The sequence below is a fragment of the Tenrec ecaudatus genome, chromosome 6, assembly GCF_050624435.1.
Source record: "Tenrec ecaudatus isolate mTenEca1 chromosome 6, mTenEca1.hap1, whole genome shotgun sequence".
In the NCBI taxonomy this organism is placed as follows: domain Eukaryota; kingdom Metazoa; phylum Chordata; class Mammalia; order Afrosoricida; family Tenrecidae; genus Tenrec; species Tenrec ecaudatus.
The window spans coordinates 79150006-79163382 of record NC_134535.1 but is presented as its reverse complement, the minus strand read 5'-3'; the positions used below and the strand labels follow the sequence as shown (position 1 = coordinate 79163382).

General features: G+C 42.1%; 1 protein-coding gene across 1 annotated transcript in view; it reads left to right on the top strand.

Moving 5' to 3' along the window:
* Positions 1–13377, top strand: part of NCKAP1L (NCK associated protein 1 like) — a 95779-nt gene that overhangs the window by 43145 nt on the left and 39257 nt on the right. The window contains exons 12-20 of the mRNA XM_075551539.1: positions 1083–1139; positions 1355–1451; positions 2169–2278; positions 2437–2569; positions 3180–3261; positions 3480–3538; positions 3765–3910; positions 7820–7952; positions 8232–8351. Of these exons, the coding sequence (XP_075407654.1) occupies positions 1083–1139; positions 1355–1451; positions 2169–2278; positions 2437–2569; positions 3180–3261; positions 3480–3538; positions 3765–3910; positions 7820–7952; positions 8232–8351 (937 nt within the window). The remainder of the gene's footprint in view (positions 1–1082; positions 1140–1354; positions 1452–2168; positions 2279–2436; positions 2570–3179; positions 3262–3479; positions 3539–3764; positions 3911–7819; positions 7953–8231; positions 8352–13377) is intronic.

The window sequence follows — 13377 nt, the reverse complement described above, 5'->3', positions numbered from 1 at the left end:
AATATCCATTCACAATAGCAGAGCCACACCGACCAGATTAATACACGCAGAGATTTTGACGCTTAATCCTCTTCTCGTTCCATTGTGCCATGAGAAGTTGAAATGATTATCCATCAAGACTGCTGTGGAGTGGAATTGTGATTTAATGAAGATAATTTCCAATTTGAAATTTCTCTGATTCTGTACTAAATTCAATAAAAGAGTGGCTTGTGAAAAGGGAAAATAAGAGCTCATGTGGTGACGGCGGTGACAACAGTGATACCAGGCAAGAGAAGAGAGATGTGAAGAACACAGAGAGCATGGAGTGTAAGCTCATGCTAGCATCTTGAACATGTGTGACAAACGAGAGATTTGGTCACTAGAGTCAAATATTGCAGGTAAACCAAGAGCAATGAAAGGCCAATTAACATTGTGTCAAGGGCCAGTGAGAGATGGCGAAATGAGAGTGAAAGTGTCACTGTGGAGGAATTTAATCATGTGGGAGAATGGGTACAGTTCAGTAGATTGTCAGGATCAAGGGAGGAACTCTTTAGATGGAGCAGGCGTTGACATGTTTTGTAGAAGAGAAAGGCCCTGGCGAGTGGAAGATTAAAGAAACTACTAAGGGACAGCTGATAAAGTTGTATTCTAAGAGGAGGTGGGTGGGAATAGGAACCAAGGTAGAGCTGGAGTAACGACTGTGAGTTGAGAGATGAGTGTGTCATCGTAGTGTCCTCAGACCTGGAAAAGTATCTGAACTTGAAGATAATCTTGGAGCATAGGGTGAAAAGTGAAGGAGTCAAGCACCAACTTTGCCATTAAAGCCTTATGGGACATTGGACAGGCCACTTTCCTTCCCTAGGGATTATCTTCTCTGTCAAATAGGGTAAAATCGATGGATCGCTAGGCTTGTTGAGTCTTTAACTAATAGACCATGTTGGAAGGTAGGGTTAGAAAAGATGCTGCTTACCTATGTGAGCGCTACCTACGTTCCCCTCAGACTTTTGCTCAGAATTTCTGAGGACTGGGGGTGGGGTGGGGTGTGTGGCAAGGCCCCTAATTGGGTGGTATGGCCAACCCTTCTGTCTTATGTCATCCCTCAGGTATGGCAAGCGAGTGGCAGACATAAAAGAAAGCAAAGAATATGTAATTGCGAACAGGTAAAGATGGGGATGTGATGGAATAGGGATCTCTCCTGACCTTTGTTCTCACCTATGCCATACCCAGTTTCTGTACAGCCTTTTGTCTCCACATCTAACTTTCCCATCGAACCGTTCTTCTGCTTAAGACCTCTGTCTCAATGCAGCTTGCCTGAGTGCAAGGGCTTTTAGGGTGGGAAAGGCAATATTTTACTGTTTTTATCTTCCTTCCTCAGTGGCCAGTTTCATTGTCAACGGCGGCAATTCCTGCGGGTAGCAGCGAAGGAACTGGAGATGGTATTAACTGATGAACCAGGACTCCTGGGGCCCAAGGCAAGAGAAAGAAATGTTGAGGGATGGGGAGAGTGGTGACCAAGGATAAGAGACTGTATGGGAAGAGGAGTTTTTGTATTTCTGAACCTTTTGCGATTGATTTGTGTGTGTGTGTGTGTGTGTGTGTACATAGTCCATGAATCTTCCCGTAGTCTTGCAGAGCTTTTTATATATCTTTTGGGTGCACTAATCATACTGTGTCATGCATCACAACTATTTGTACATTTATCTTCTGAGTGTAAACTAATTGAAGACAAAATGAAAATGTTTTCATTTTAGATCTTGTTGAACATTATTGTTGTTCTTGTTAGGGGCTGTTGAGTCAGTTCTGACTCAGAGTGACCCTAGTGTATAACAGAACGAAACACTGCCTGGTCCTGCACCATCCTCGCAATTATCCTTGTGTTTGAGGACAATACTTATAGGGCATTTATGTGGTATAACATTGTGGACTCACATAAATGCCCAGTAAATATTTCTAAAATTAATTTGATGAGAGTACTGGCAGGGAGCTAATATTGTCATGTGTGCATGTCTGATTCTGGGTACATGTTGAGTTTGGTTTTTTTTGGTGTGTGTGTGTGTTCATTATTGGACACTTATTGGTCTAGCTATACAATCATGTGCATATGCATTTATTAATATAGTAGTTTTCTCTGTGCTTTGGGATCTATTTTTTTAAGTTGAAAGGCTTAATAGTCTCTGTATATTCCTTAGGCACTTTTTGCTTTCATGGCCCTGTCCTTCATTCGGGATGAGGTCACCTGGCTGGTTCGCCATGCAGAAAATGTTACCAAGACAAAGACACCGGAGGACTATGCTGACTCGTTAGTATTTGACATGGTTAAGAACCTTGACCTTAGATGGAATGGGGAAAGGATCAAATAATTACAGGAAGTCTACGTTTCTGCCTTGTTATCATTGTCTTTGTCTTGACTCACATTTCTCGTCTCGTCCTTCTCTGATCTCATCCGCTCTCCTGTAGAAGCCTTGCAGAACTGCTCTTCTTGTTGGAGGAGATTAGAGCTCTGGTTCGGAGACACGTCAGAGTGATACAGCACTATCACTGCCAGTACTTGGCCAGATTTGACGCACTTGTGCTCAGTGACATTATACAGGTATATGTTTAATTGATGGTCGTGGACATTTCAGGTTGACCCTTGTTCATTTTCCTCTTGGAGCAATGCTCTGCGAATCTCATGTTCTGTAGATTGGGTATCAGAAACCTTGAGTGTTCCCTCGGCATGTACATATTTGAGCCCTGGCACCGTGGCTAAGTAGTAGGTCTGTAGGCTGAACCCATAGGTTGCTGTGTGGAAGAAAGAGCAGACAGTTTGCTCTGTGAAGATGTGCAGCCTTGGAAGCCTTAGAGGGCAGTTCTGCTCTGCCCCAGAGACCACGAATCAGAACCCTCTCCGTGGCCGAGGGCAGGGTTTATAAAACTATGTATGTATGTATGCGTATGCTTAAAAGTACTGATCATCTCAATAATCTTTATCTCCCTTCCCACCCCTTTAAGAAATGCTACACAGAAATAGGACAGAAAATGCAAAAGAAACAGGGTATTAGTGTGGCAGGGAATCCAGGAAAATTCCTCTTAGCATTTTTTTTTCCTGTTTATATCACTTGCCAATTCCTTCTACCTTATACATACTGACCAAGCCTTTGGTCTTACTTTCTCTACTAGTAGGACCTATGACTACTTGACCTTCTCAAATTTCCTTTCAGAATTTGTCAGTGTGTCCTGAGGAAGAATCCATTATCATGTCTTCATTCGTTAGCACTCTCTCCTCTCTGAATCTCAAACAAGGTAAGTGGAGGGAGATGAGGGTGTGTGTGTGTGTGTGTGTGTGTGTGTGTGTGTGTGTGTAGAGCACATATGAGTGTGAACATCTTTTCTCTAGAAACATTGATCTCTTGAGCCAGGGTATGAAAAAAGTGACTTGCAAGAAGTTTGGGCATTCTATACAATCTGGATGTTCGGGTGCTGTTTTACTGTTTGTTTTTGAATTTCTATTTTTGTTGCAGTTGATACCGAAGAGAAATTTGAATTCTTGGGTTTGAGGCTGGATTGGTTCCGCCTACAGGTAATTGTCAACTGATGATAATTGTCCCCTATCCTTAGATTCCCCCCACCCCCAATCCCTTCTAATTTTATTCCCTACACTTTGCAGTATGGAGTGACTCAACCCTGATAATCTGCTCACTGGGAAGGGTAGATAGCTCAAGGCCAAGCTGTAGCCCCAAGGGTGGGATCCCTTTTCAGTTGTCTTATTTGTCTCTACTCTTTTCCCCCATTCCCCCACCCCCCAGGCATATACCAGTGTGGCGAAGGCCCCTCTGCACCTGCATGAGAATCCTGACTTAGCCAAGGTGATGAACCTCATTGTCTTTCATTCCCAAATGTTGGACTCAGTAGAGAAGATGCTGGTGGAAACTTCTGACCTGTCTACCTTCTGGTATGTCCTGATTCAGAACTCTTTGTCAATTCACTTTCTCTCCTGCTCAGCTTCTGTGGAGGATTGTAATTCCCTCAGAGAGATGGGACAGTATTTTTTTCTTCTTTGAGATCTCCTTATAGGCACATGCTCACACTGCACTGCTTACTCATTCAGTTTCTACTAACAATCCTAAGGGACAGGAATTTGAAGTCGATTTCCTTTTGTTTTATAGTCATCCGTTTAGACTTTACACAGTTTTTCCTCCTCGGGGATAATTTAGTCACATTCAAAGAAACCATTTTTGGGTTTGCTTTAAAAAAAAACCAGTTTTATGGATTTGAAATTCATGTACCATACAATTCAGTAATTGTTTTACATTAAAATAGTTTTAGAAATTTTTTTCACTTTTGTACCCATTATTATTAGCTCCCATCTCCCTCCAATCTTCCTTGCCCTATAACCATAAGAAACTTTTAACCTCGTTAGTGTCTACATGCATTTACTTATCCTGGGTTTCACATACAGGGAATCATATAAAAAAAAAAACCCCAAACCCCCCAAAAACCCTTCCATGACAATAACAAAATAAAACACAGAAAAACCCCAATCTAAAAGAAAGCAGAAGACAATAAAGAACTAAAAATGATTCAAAAGGGAAAACAAATGATGTTAACATTTAACCTAGCTTTCTCCACGTTAGGAGCTCTGGTGGTGTAGTGGCCACGCCTTGGGCTGCTGTCCCCAAGATCTGATGTCGGAAACTACCAGCGGCTCCAACTGGAGAAAGTGGAGCTTTCTAGTCCCATCAAAAGTGTGTGTCTCTGAAACTCGCAGGGCGACGTCTGCCTTGCCGCCATGAATTGGCGTTGACTCGATGGCAATGAGTAGTAAGAGTAGTATATATGTGAAGAAAAGATTGTAGTTGTCAAGGATTTCATCTTACTGGATCCACGATCAATGTTCATGGAAGCAGCAGTCAAGAAATCAACACATTACGTTGGATTGATCTGCACAAGACCTCTTTAAAGTGTTGAAAAGCAAGGATGTTATTTTGAGAACTAAGGTGCGCCTGACCCTAGCCATGGTGTTTTCAGTCACCTCATATGTGTATGAAAGTTGGACATTGACTATGGAAGACCAAAGAAGAATCTATGCATTTTAATTATGGTGATGGCAAAGAATATTTAAAGTACCATAGTAAGCTAAAAGAATAAACAAATCTGTCTTAGAAGTACAGCCAAAATATCCCTTAGAGGCAAGGATGGCGAGACTTTGTCTCATATGCTTTGGACATGTTATCAGGAGAGACCAGGCCCTGAATAAAGCCATCATGCTTGGTAAAGTATAAAGACAGCAAAAAAGAAGGTACTCAAGAAGATGGGTTGACACGGTGATTGCAACAATGGGCTCAAACTTAGCAACAATTGTGAGGATGGTACAGGGCTGGCAATTTTTTATTCTGTTGTACGTGGGGTCACGAAGAATGCGAACTGACTTGATGGCATCCAGCCACCACTGCCAGCACCACATCTGCATCAGTTCTCTTTCTGACGCACTCTCTCTGAGGGCACGGGCACTCCCATCCTTGGCCAATGGTCTGAGGGAATTCATTGGAGGATTGAGCACTGCGAGGATCTGCAAATGGTTTATGTGTTTCACTCTGATCCATGTTAGAATTTAAGCTCTAATACAATTCACTCCTCTGATCTTGGATTTTATTATATACAATCCTTGGATTACACAGGCTAGTGTGCTTCGTCCATGTGGGCTCACTTCGATGGTTGCTTGTTTGAAGACAAGCTTTTAAGACCTCAGATGCTATGTTTCCTCTGATAGCAGGACACTAGCTACTCTCTTCAACACACTTTGCACCCCTATCTTCAGTGATCCCTTCAGATGAAGGTAAGTATTGAAGAAGGCCACATTGTAAGAACTGATTAGTACTAGGTTAGGGCTGCTCTAAATCCATTCATAAGGCTTACATATATTCACTTTAGTGGAAGCATTATCAACTTTTTGAGAGATAATATAAATTTCCATGGGGCCTTTGGTGATTCTCATAATAATCTCATTAAGCTAGCCCATGGTGTAGGATTTAAAATACTATTGCAATAAGGGATATGTTCATATATGGGAAGCTATTTTGACTAAAATACATGGGGTGTTCATTTATACATAGTAAAAAACTGAAGTGACTATATCTGTTTTAAGGAAACAATGAGGGTTAGACATGGGACAGAATTTAACACCACTCATTGGATACAGCAGAATTGCCTGCAAAACTAAGATCTTTAAAAGCTAAGAAAATATGAAAATGGCAAATATTATGGCTGTCTTAAAAAAGCAAGAGGTTTGAACTGACGTCCAATGACTTCCAGATCCATGATCTTGAGCCAGCAGTTCTCTTCTATTTCACTAGCACAGTACAGCGTCAAGACCCAGGAATATAGCATTTCCTTCAATTGGCAAAAGGTGTGTCTAAGGATAAGTATGGTTCACTTAGTGGACAACTCAGATTCTCCTGACGTGGCCCATGTAGCATGCTGCACACCCCCAGAAGACAAACTCTGAAGTCCAGGTTAGCCAAGAGGCTCGGCTCACCAAGGGTTGAAAAGAAACTTGGCTAAAAGTGCCTGATTAGCTACATAGTACAGGGGGGATTCTCCCCTTGGGGTGGGAAGTGTCCATAAAAGTAATGTCAAGCGTTTTCCCTAAGGGCAAGGGCAAGCTCTCCTGCGCCCCCCACTCCCCAGCCCTTGCCCCATGGCCGAAAAAGAGGAGAAAGTGCTCCTTGGATGGAGTGAGTGCTCTGCAGTGAGCAGCTGACCTAGTTCAGATCTGCTGGGGGCCACTGCAGACCATTGAGAGGTGTGTGTGTGTGTGTGTGTGTGTGTGTGTGTGTGTGTGTACGCGCCCTCAAGTGGAGAAGGGGAAGCATAGAAGTGATGTCTTTTTCTAATCATGTATCCTTTTCACTGTTAGTTTTGAGACCTTTATTTTACTCTTGGGACATTGTGACTTACATGGAAAACAGAGACTTAGTGGAGAGGATGAGAAATTGTCAAGAGAGCTGGAGAAAAAGTCTTTGGGGAATAAAAACTAGGCGGTCTTCTTCAGGTAGCACTCAACAAAATGTATTGGGTGACCACTGTTGTGCATAACTTTACCCATCAGGAGATCAAAAAACCTAATATGTTTGTTGTCTGTGCTGTTTGCATTCAATTACATCTCTTCTCCTTCTCTGGAAAAAAACAAACAAACCAACCCCCCAAAAAGTTGCTGTGTGTAGGAGTAGAATTTTACTACACAGGGTTTTCAAATGACAAATTTTTACAAGTAATTCACCAGGTCTTCCTTTTGGGGGTACCTCTGGGTAGACTCAAACTGCCCACATTGTGGATACTGGGCTAGCCCATTAATCATTCTTATCACCCAGGACTCTCTATTCAATATAGGTGGGGATAGACAGAACAACCACCTGTGAAGAGGATATCACTATAATTGAAAGTGTGAAAAATATAGAATGGGTGCAAATGTTGAGAGGATAGACGACGGAGGAAAGATTCATCATATGGCATTAACTTGAGAAGACTTTCTGGAGTTGCAGTGTCGAATTTTGGAAAGATAAGAGTTAGCAGTACTCAAGGGGTTCTAAGTGAGGGGAAATGATCCAAGTCATGTAAAGATTCTGAGGGAGGAACAATACGTTTTGTGCCAGGAAAGAGAAAATTATCGCTAAACCGCCGTAGGGTTCATTGTCAAGAACGAGTTAGTAGAGTTAGGCTTTCCTCCTCCCTTAGAGTAAGGGAATTCAAGGAGGGAATGATGGATCTCACTAAACATCTGTTGAAAGAATCGCTGTATCCTCCACCTCGGGGCCCAACTCCTGTGCCCCCAGGTCTAAATCTCTTGCCCTTTTCTCTCCAGCTTTCACCTCCGCACCTTTGAGAAGATGTTTGCTATGACCCTGGAAGAACCTACAATGCTGCGCTTTGCCATTGCCTTCCCCCTGATCTGTGCCCACTTTGTTCACTGCACTCATGAGATGTGCCCAGAGGAAGTAGGTATCCGACACCCCAAGCCCTGCCATCTCTCTAATAATATTTCATCCTTATTCCTCAAAATGGAAAACACATGCTCACGGGTTGATTTTGCTCCCCCAAAGGGTACAAACTTACGTTTGTGACTCAAGTCTCTGGGGGCCTCAGCTTGAGGTAGGATCTGCCCTCTCCGGCTGGGTCTCGTTTTCTTTCGTCTAAGGAGTGGCAGTATGAGCATTAGAAGCTGGGCGGTGTCAACCCTGGTGATGATCATTTCTCCCTTGCTCCCTTTCCCATAGTACCCTCATCTGAAAAACCATGGCCTTCACCACTGCAACGCCTTCCTGGAAGAGTTGGCCAAGCAAACCAGCAACTGTGTCCTAGAAATCTGTGCCGAACAGCGAAACCTGAGCGAGCAGGTAGACTCGGCCCTCCTCCTCTCAGTTTCCCCTCGGCTAGGGGTCAATGCCTCCCCACTGTCTGTCTTTTTGTCTCTTTCTTAAATGCCAAGTTCTCCAAGGTTGCCTCTCAAACGGGAAAAGGGTTTTGTGTTCTTGAGCTTATGGCATCGCTTGTTCTTAGTTTAGTCCCGTCGGTCTTTAGTCTCTTAGGACTAGAGGTGTCTAAAAATACCCGTATTTAAACAGCTGCTCTCCACTAGACTGAAGAGCTCCAAAAGATGAGCTAATTTCCTAATGTCCCTCTTTCCCCTGCGCAGACTTAGGGCAGTGGTCCATAGATGAAACACTGGGCATTTTACGATCGCGCCCCATATTCCTAACCATCTGCATCCTGATTTGCAGCCATCTGAGTGTTTTCAAGCACCTGGTCTGTGTTTATCCTCAGAGCTGCTTTCTTGCATTTTTGTTCCCCCGCACCGCCCCCTTGATTGACTCATAGCACCTGGTCATGGTTATTTCAACCTAAATTTCAGAAAATTAAAAAGTGAGGGACTTGTTTTGCTGTTGCCCTGGAGGCTTTTAGGTTGCCAAGACTACCTACCCTTCTGGGTTTGAGTCAGGCATAGTAACAACTTCGGTGGATGGGGAGCCAGGTTGTGTGTGTGCATCATTACATTATTACTTAATGTTCTGTTTTCTCATATACAAAATGGGATAAAAAATACTTTGTTCATAAAGGTGTCATTAGGATTAAATTAGAGTACATAAAATTTTGGTATACAACAATCAGTAAATGTCAGTGTTTTATTATTTAGCTCTGTAGGTAACTATCCCTGTGTGTGTGTGTGTGTATGTGTGTACGCGCGTGCTTAGGGGATGGGGAGAGTCAGGTCTCAGAAGTAAGGCACACAATCTCTGCCTTTGGGAAATGTTCTAGTCTAATGGGAGAGTACAAAAACGTGTCTGAAAGATACATAGTTAATTCATGGAAGCCATGTAAACAAGCCCAGTGGGCATATTCATCACTGTTTGACTAGCTACTGCATACAAGGGGCATAGTTAAGGAGGTTTGCTTTATCACGGATGACTAAGCATGGTGTGCGTAATTGTTTCACGCACACCAGAACCTCAGCGACCCACTAAGCCCTAACCTATCCCAAGTTACCATTCGGCGTAATTAATTATAACAGGGATGCTGCCTTTAGTACTAGAGTTAGAATTTTTGGAATTGTTTTCAGAATTCATCATAGATACTTAGCAAAAGATTTATTGTGGATATATGTCTCTCTTTCTCTGTCTCTGTCTCTCTCTCCCTATCTACCCACCTACACACATGTGGGAGCTTCAAAAAGTTCATGGAATATGACAAAATAACGATGTATAAATTACCAAGGGCACATGAGGGAGGGGGGAAAGGGGAGGGAGGGGAAAAAAAAAAGAGGACCTGATGCAAGGGGCTTAAGTGGAGAGCAAATGCCTTGAGAATGATTGGGGCAGGGAATGTATGGATGTGCTTTATACAATTGATGTATGTATATGTATGGATTGTGATAAGAGTTGTATGAGTCCCTAATAAAATGTAAAAAAAGAAAAAAAAGTTCATGGAAAAATTCCATGCTCTTTTAATTAAAATTTTCTATGAATGTTTTGAAGCTATTGTGTGTGTGTAAACCCACTGCCATCTAGTTCATTCTTAGTCATAGAAACTACTTATTCCATTAATCTGTAAGACTAAATTTTTATGGGAGCATGTAGCTTTATCATTACCTATAGTACACCCTTGGGGGGGGCGCGGGGTTTGAACTACTCATCTTCTTGTGGTTAGCAGCCCAATTCTTAACCCACAGCACCACCAGGGGTGCACTTTCTCTCTCATATACCAGGGAGTACCCCCCAAACCGGAAAACACTCTGTTGGTTGGAACTTTCATAGTACACATTTTTCCCTGCTAGGTGAGCAACTCGCTTGGAGTTAGTGCACCCAGTGGCATCGCTTGGGAAGGTTCTCTCTGGTCACAGTGAATTTTTTCATAAAAGCAGTTTTACTGGAACTATTTGTGTGTGTGTGTGTGTGTGTGTGTGTGTGTGTGTGTGATGGCTGATTTAAGAGAACAGCATGCGGCTGTGAAATTTTGTTTTTTGCTCAGGGAAAATGCTACAGAAACTGTTATGATGTTGAACACAGCTTACAAGGACAGCATTATGGGAAAAACTCAACTATAGGAGTGGTTTTCTCATTTTAAAAAGGGTGAAATGTTGATCAATGACAAACCTCATTATGGATATGTGTCACCTTCCTGAAAGGACACAAATGTCAACAAAATCCATGCACTGGTGTTCAAAGACTGATGAAGGACCACTGACGATATGGGGACATTATCTAGACTATCTTGGAGCTCGATTAATGAATTTTAATGGCAGATTTGGGAACGAGAAGGGTTGCTATAATTTGTGCCTCGGGTTCTAACGGACCCAGGAAAAAGAGTGTTGAGTGGAAACATGTTGTACTTTGAAAGAACAGCTCCAAAGCAACCCAGATTTTTTCCCCTCAAGGTCATTACCGGTAAGGAGACATGGTGCTATTCTTAAGCTCCCTAAAGCAAGCATCAAGCCAGTAGAAGATCCCATCATCACCGCTCCCCCCGAAAGCTGGTCAAGTGAAATCAAAGATCAAGACGATGCTCATTTATTTATTTATTTATTGATGTGAGGGGCTAGTGCATTTGGATTTCGTTCCACCAGGTCAGACTGTTAATTAAGTTTTCTATTTAGAGGTTCTGAAAAGATTGCATAACTATGTGCGACAAAAAAGGCCCGATTTGTGGCAGACAGGGGACTGGTCTCGCCACTGGTTTGGCTCATGCAGCTATCTCAGTACACCAGTCTTTGGCAAAAAACAACATGCCTCTCTTGCCCACACACCTGACTCGCCTGACCTCACTCCATGCAGCTTCTTTTTCTTTCTTTTTTTTTTTTTTGCTTTCTTCTTCAAACCCTTGTGTAGAGGGCTGACTTTCAATAGATCACAGTGAGGGAGCTGGTCTGCTGTGTATGAAACCCTGAACTTCTTTTTCTTTCTGTGAATGCAGAGGGACATGAAAGGACAGTGATTTGACAACATAAAGAGGTGAAAAAACAATGAGGGAGGTGCTATCGGCCAACCAACAGATGAGCTTGAAAAATGTTTCCAAGAATTGAATTGACAAATGTATTAAGTGTAATGGAGAGTACTTTGAAGGTAGTAAGTTTTTTTCTTTGTTTAAAAAAATTTTAATACATAGCGTTGAAAAAATATTCCACTTTTTTTGGGTACCCCCTCATATGTGTGTTTGTGATATGTATACATAATAGATATATGTGTATAAATAGTAAGTGTAGAGTAGATATATGTATATATTTTTATAGAAAATATTGCTACAAAATCATAGGGTACAATTGATGTATGTATATGTATGAACTGTGATAAGAATTGTATGAGCCCCTAATAAATTGTTAACATTTAAAAAAATTTAAAAAAAGATTAAAAGAAAATCATAGGGTAACAAATTAAAAAAATTTTAAGTCATTTTATTTATTTTTTGGAGATGAACTTATTTTACTTTTTATTACTATTTTCTTTTCTTTTTAAAAATAATTTTATTAGGGGCTCATACAACTCTTATCACAATCCATACATACATCAATTGTGTAAAGCACATTTGTACATTCATTGCCCTCATCATTCTCAAAGCATTTGCTCTCCACCTAAGCCCCTGGCATCAGGTCCTCATTTTTTCCCCTCCCTCCCCTTTCCCCCCTCCCTCATGAACCCTTGATAATTTATAAATTATTATTTTGCCGTATCTTGCCCTCTCCGATATCTCCCTTCACTCACTTTTCTGTGGTCTGTCCCCAGGGAGGAGGTCACATGTAGATCCTTGTAATCGGTTCCCCTTTCCAACCCACCTTCCCTCTACGCTCCCAGTATCACCACTCTCACCACTGGTCCTGAAGGGTTCATCTGTCCTGGATTCCCTTTGTTTCCAGTTCCTATCTGTACCAGTGTACATAGGTAATATTTGGATCATGATAGTGGGGGGTAGGGAGCATTTAGGAACTAGAGGAAAGTTGTATTTTTCATTGTTGCTATATCACACCCTGAAAGGCTCATCTCCTCCCGAGACCCTTCTGTAAGGGGGTGTCCAGTGACCTACAAATGGGCTTTGGGTCTCCACTCCGCACTCCCCTCCTCATTCAATATGGTAAGATTTTTTTGTTCTGATGATGCCTGATACCTGATCCCTTCGACACCTCGTGATCACTCAGGCTGGTGTGCTTCTTCCTTGTGGGCTTTGCTGCTTCTGAGCTAGATGGCCACTTGTTTACCTTCAAGCCTTTAAGACCCCAGATGCTATCTCTTTTGATAGCCAGGCACCATCAGCTTTCTTCACCACATTTGCTTATTCACCCACTTTGTCTTCAGCTGTTGTGTCGGGAAGGTGAGCATCATAGAATGCCAATTTAATAGAAGAAAGTATTCCTGCATTGAGGGAGTATTTGAGTGGAGGCCCAATGTCCTTCTGTTACCTTAATTCTAAACCTATACATATATGCACATAGATCTATTTCTCCATCCATATATATATATATATATATATATATTTACATATGTACATGTCTTTATCTAGACCTCTATAAATGCCCTTTGCCTCCCAGCTCTTTTCTCTATTTCCTCTGATATTCCTCCTGTCCCACTATCATGCTCAGTCCCCACCAGGGTTTTAGCAATTCCTCTTTGTTACATTGCCCTTGATCAGGCCCTACCAGGCGTCCTACACCCTCCTCACCACCGATTTTGGTCACTTGTTGTTCCCTTGTCCCTGTGTTTGTTAACACTACTACCTTTCCCCCTACCTCCTCCTCTCCCGTGTTCCCCCATTGTTTTCTCCTCCAGATTGTTCATTCAGTCTATTTTATTTAGACAGACCTGTGGAGATAATAACATGCACAAAAACAAGACAGAGCAAAACCAAGCAACAATATACAACAAAACAACAACAACCCAA